The 6,000-nt window shown below is 33.3% G+C and overlaps 2 protein-coding genes across 2 annotated transcripts in view; one reads left to right on the forward strand and one right to left on the reverse strand.

Annotated features, from left to right (window-relative positions):
- Positions 1-1,994, reverse strand: part of FGF7 (fibroblast growth factor 7) — a 73,948-nt gene extending 71,954 nt beyond the window's left edge. Inside the window, exons 1-2 of the mRNA XM_063090973.1 lie at positions 1,814-1,994; positions 684-1,227 (exon numbers count right to left, since the gene is read on the reverse strand). Of these exons, the coding sequence (XP_062947043.1) occupies positions 684-969 (286 nt within the window). The 5' untranslated portion in view covers positions 970-1,227; positions 1,814-1,994. The remainder of the gene's footprint in view (positions 1-683; positions 1,228-1,813) is intronic.
- FAM227B (family with sequence similarity 227 member B) overlaps positions 1-6,000 on the forward strand; it is a 229,500-nt gene that overhangs the window by 141,311 nt on the left and 82,189 nt on the right. The window lies entirely within an intron of this gene.

The raw sequence follows: 6,000 nt of genomic DNA on the forward strand, positions 1-6,000 counted from the left end.
TCCAACTCACTTTTATTTCCTCACATTTGCATTTCTCTTAAGGCAAGATAGAACTTTCATGACACAGAAGATTTAGATAAAGAAAATGTCAAGAAGAATCCATTCTTTTGCTTAGGTATATAATTAACCATTCTAAAACAATCTTATAACATGAACAGATGCTAATACTACAGATTCTCTTCGATTTTATAACTATACACAATTGCACAAGAATGCATTTTTTGAGCACAGACTAAGTATTTTACATCATGGGAATATTTTTTCAAAGGAAATCAAATTAGTGAAAATAAATTCTCTATTCCTCAAACTAGCAATAAGTACTATATTAGATCTCCTGATGAGTTTTGGTAGAAAATAATAAATCACATTTTATTGTGAATAATATCATTTACATTTTGCTTAACTCATGAGCATTTTGAGCTTAAGACATAGAATACATATTTTCAACTTGGCTTGGGTTATCAGTTTCAGCTATATTAGTACATTTACTCTGTTCCAGTAGATATTTTTAGGGATACAGTTCAATGTTCAACTATCCCAATTTAGAGAAATTAGAAGATGATATTTCATTTAATTTTTTTTCAAAAAACAAGAAAACTGAGAAAGCATGTCACCTGAAAATTGATTCTTTAACAGACTGTTAAGGTTCATAAGCAGTGCTTTAAATAAAAAACATTACTTACTATAGTTGTTCTTCATCTCTTGCGTCCCTTTTACTTTGCCTCGTTTATCAATCCTCAGATACCACTGTGTTCGACAGAAGAGTCTTCTCACTCTTATATCCCCTCCTTCCATGTAATCATAACTTCTTGTATGTCTCTCTGGGCTGGAACAGTTCACATTTGTAGCCATTTGCTCTGGAGTCATGTCATTGCAAGCTAAAGATACAGTGCCCACTAGACAGATAATGTGAAAGCATGATCTGTAGAGCAAAGTTGGCAGGATCCATGTCAGTATCCATTTGTGCATTATAGTGTAGTGCTCCGGGTGTTCATGAATAACATAATGAAAATTAAATCTTGAGTTGATTGTTACTCCTAGGTCATTGACCTCTTCCTGTCTGTGAACTGTAGATTGATTTAGGAAAGAGTAGTTGCTCTTTCCAGGTTGTTAGCCTTATCCTTTTAGTTCCTTATAACAATATAGGATTCCTCCTTAAGTAACTCTCTGTTGTAAAAACAGGTTGTAATAAGCTCAGTTGCTGCGAAGTGGGTTGCTGCTTGACTTCTGTTTGCAATGAGAGATTAAGAGTGGGGAGGGGAGGAGAGAGGAAGAGAAAAATTTGTATGTATTAATTTCAGTGATTAAATAGTATTATACAGTGTAGTTTATACTTTGAAGATACACTTAAAACAGCTTTCACAGATGTCAACATCTTTACCACTCTGTGTGTAGATTTATAAAAGTTACACAATAGTAGAGACAAATCAGAATATGACCATACCATTCATTCCAATTACTATTTTGTAAGAAACATCATGCACTGAGAGCTGTTGATTTAAATTAAGTTCTACAATCACTACTAACAAAATATAAATGCTTTCCCTACATTTCTTTATTATATACTTCTGCGTTTGTGGTTAATCAATTATTTTCTCCTAAATTGCCCACATTTTTCAAGTTAAATGTCAGGATTGCTCTGGAGAACTTCAACCTTATCTTTATGTAAGTTCTACAGCATAATGACTATACATATTTACATGGCTCAAAAATCTAGTAGCTTTACTTTTCCCCTCAGCACCAAACCAGAGAACAAGATAAACTTTTAAAAAACATTCAGCATTGTTTTTAAAGACAAATAACAGGAACTTACTTGTTCTGTTGATAACAGCTGGATATATAAGAATTCCATGTCTGTTGTCTGCCTTGTGCAACTTGAGCCTCTCTACTGTAGCTACAAACTATTTCTCAGCTGAGAAATTCTCCAGCAGAATCATAATTGTTTCCATAAATCAACAGGCAAGAGGATTTTCTCTGTGTGTGTGAGCGCGTGTGTGCTTGTGTGTGTGTGTGGAGCCTTTTATTCAGGGCTTTTCGATAAATACCTTTGCTGACCTCATTGAAAGCAATTAAAACTTAACCAGTGAGCTGTTAGTTGAATACAACAGCGAGAATAAAAGGAGGCTTGTGTAATATTCAGTGGTCATGAGAGGGAGCTATGAACATGTTTTATACTTAAATCTACAAGTGAGTACCTACTTTGTAAAAACAAATCTCTGATTCTCAAGCAGTTAGAAGGAGAAAGGACATTTTTTTGGAACTTCTTTACAATGTAGCAGTTGTACATACTTGGTAAAATATTCCTTTGAACATATATATATATAAGGGGGGGATTTAAATAGTTAGAAAATCTTTTCCAAAGCTTTGTGATGCATGGATTTCTTTAATTACTCCTTTGTGCTCAAAATGTTGGAACAAAACTACTAATATGTGTTAAGTCACATCTTAGTGTCTTAAAGCATTATATAGCTGAGTTAGGTGTGGATGTCCTCATACAGAGATAATTTACTATGCATGTGAGTATAATTTTTATGTCTTGTATTCCTAGGCTGAAAGTGGGAAGACTGAGGCTCTTACTTGAGTTGGGCCACTTTAGACCAGTATGACTTTGGGCAAGTCACTTGATGTACCTGAGTCTCAGCTGCTCCATTTGTGAAATTAGTGTATTAGTAGAAATTATTCTTGTGGTATCTTGTAGTTTTAAAATTCTGTGACCTGTGACTTATACTAACTACTTATGTAAGGAAGAGGACACATACTTTTAAAAATTATTATTCTCAAAAATTAAAAATAAAGAAAATGGTTTTACATTGGTCATCAATGTTTGGCTTTTGCATCAATAAGAACATTAGCACAATGAATAAATGTTAATTTAGGTTTAGAATTATAAGATCTATAACTAATGTCAGTAAGAGAAAGCCATTTTACTTTTCAACATGAGTAATTCTCCCCTTTACTCCCTTTTCCAGCATATATATATATATATAGGAGTGTTCAAGTGTTCTGTTAGATATTTGGTGCAGAATAATTGTGTTTTTAATATTTAAAAATATTAAAATTCTCTTTCCCATGTTACATACCTCCAAAATACACACACACACACTCTTCTGCATATGAAATGCACTACTCTACCACCAGGTGGTGCATGTAGACCAAATAGGAAAAGGAAACTTAAGTCCATTCAATTGGATTATAGTTTATGTGATTTTCCCTTGTTTACATTTAGGAAGAGGAGGAAGGAAAATATAATGGTGTTCTGAATTACACCCCACTGGTTTTGGAGGCAACAATAATGAACAGAGAAAGAATTTCTAGGACTTGGATATTCCTTGTAAAGAAATGAAAGTTATTAAGTCAGTTCACAATATAAAGATATTCAGGAGCTACTAAATCTATCTGTTCCACACTGACCCCACCAATTTTAAACAAAGGAATCAACAGATTAGACGTCAATATTTGCTAACTAAATGCTTAAGACTTCAATAAAAGAAATGGATAGTTTGCAAGTAATGAGTAAAGGTTAGCATCTGCAATTCTTCAAAAAAAGAAAAAAGACAATGCCTAATACTTGTTTAGTTTGATTTGGGGATAGAATATGTAAAAAGGATAGAGAGAATCTATTTCAGTAAATGTCATGAAAACAGGCAGTTGTTTAAGTTATAATTAATCACCTGATTTTGCTTAAGAAAACTTCATTATATCTCTTATTCCATGAAAAGGTAACTTTTGTTTACTGAATTTTATATTTCATAATTCATTGTGCCTCATTCATAATTATGTATAATATAATCAGTAGAAGGGAATATCATTAAATATTCTTGTTGTTTTGCATTCTTACGTGCTAACCTGGTCCCCATTCTCCCAGTTCCCATCTTTTCCCCAAAAATATAGACAATAATTGTTATTAGTTTCTTGTGTATCTTTCCAGGATTTCTTTATGCACAGGCCCAAACTGTATACATATGTGTATGTGTGTATGTGTATATATATATTTTTTGTTGTTGTTGTTGTTGTTTTACTTTTTCCATTTTTATACAAAACGTAGCATGCCATACACATTGTTCTGCATGTCACTTTTGGTACTTAATAAAATAGAAAATCTTCCCATCTCAGTATTTAGGAAGCTTAATCACTTTTTTTTTTTTTTACAGTTGCATAGTATTCCATTGAATGGGTATCGCACAATGTTTTTGACCAGCTCACTGTTGATCAACATTTAACTTTTTCCAGCATTTTCCTATTATATAAAATGCTATAATGAATGAAGTTATATATACGTCATTTTATACTGTGCAAATATATCTGCAAGATCGATTTTCAGAAGTGGACTGTCTAGGTCAAAAGGCATATATTTACATGAGTATGTATTATTTTAACAGACATTGCCAGCTTATCCTTTTTTTTTTTTTTTTTTTTTTGTACTAGTTTTACAATCCTGCTAGAAGTACATAAGACTGCTTGTTTGTTCAACTCCTATCAAACTTTTGGGATTTTGCTACTCTGACAAGGGAAAATGGCATTTCATTGTAGTTATCCCTTGCTTTGGCCCTGCATAAAATCCTTGAGCCCTATCCCATCATGAAGCAAAAGAGAAAACCCCAAGAATAACTGATGCTGTTTTCCTCCAACCAGGGAGGGTGGAATTCTCAAACTTAAAGCTAGGTTGTTTTATATTTATGAAAATAAATTTATATTATTCCTTGCATATCTAAAATTGTGATCCAAGATTTATTTCTACTACATTCCCACAGCTGTCCTCACATAATGAATTTATCTTCTTTTCTTCTGTCAGTCCCATTCCATAAATTCAGCCTCAACTCTGGGCCATGCCATACAACCAATCTTACTTATCTCCTTGATTCATCCATTTAGCAAATATTTATTAAATAGCTACTCAGTGCCAGATGCTGTGCTAGCCTTTTGGAGGTACAATGGTGAATATTCTGGAAGTGATCTCTGCCCTTACAGAATGTGCATTCCAGTGAGAAAACAAACATAAACTAGTTTGTCTGGAGGAAGGGGGGATCTAGTATGTTCCAAGAACTGAAAGAAGGCCAATATGAATGCAGTACATAAACAATTTGGAGAGAATGAGAGATGAATGAAGCTGAAGAGGTGGATAGGGGTCATATCATAAAGAATTTTGTAGGTCGTGGTAATAGGAATTTGGGTTTATTGTAAGTACAGTAGGAAGCTGGAGCACAGACACGTCTCCCCTAACGTGATGGACCTGGTCAAAGACAGTAGTTTAAACATTAGAGTAAAACCCCAAAAGTAATTGAACAAGCCTGAGGTCCCTATAAATCTTCAATTATGTAAACTTTGTGCTTACCCTTGGCATAATGCCCTAACATTTCAAAACTAACTGTATATAAGATACTAAGTCTGAGTCATATGCTCAATATTGCGGTGTGCTTGTGACTCAACTGTATAAATATCTCAGTTTACAAATGTTACTTGACTTTTTGTATCTTAGAGTCTATAAAACTTTGTTTTATTTAATTTTATACTTATAAAAAGTTCTCCAAAATCCTAATCTAAATTTAAAGTTCCCTTAAAATATCTGAATTATGGTGCAAATTTAGACCTAGATCAAGATCTCTAATTCTTTAAGTTATATAATAAATTTGCTACTGAATTACTGTGCAAATTTAGACCTACAGCAAGATCTCTAGGAGCTACTGGGTTTTTCCCCCCTTTTCTACATTTCTATATAATGAAATGATATTATATCATTCATTCTTGATTATCTGATTCCCCTTAAATTACTGCTTTACTTTAGGAGACAATCTCCCTGATTTAGTGCTGTACATTGGTGCCTACTTTTGACAACCTACCGCCATCGCAAAAGCTGAAGTGTCCTAGTGGAGAGAGTTTTGCTTCATCCCCTAGGAGAATATCATGAAAAACATAAAGACCCTGTGCAATTAAGGTTATCACATTGTTTACTTTAAACTGTCATACTTTGATCCCATATTAATTGTCTACATAGGAAAGCAG

This window comes from Cynocephalus volans, chromosome 3 (assembly GCF_027409185.1).
Source record: "Cynocephalus volans isolate mCynVol1 chromosome 3, mCynVol1.pri, whole genome shotgun sequence".
Taxonomy (NCBI): Eukaryota; Metazoa; Chordata; class Mammalia; order Dermoptera; family Cynocephalidae; genus Cynocephalus; species Cynocephalus volans.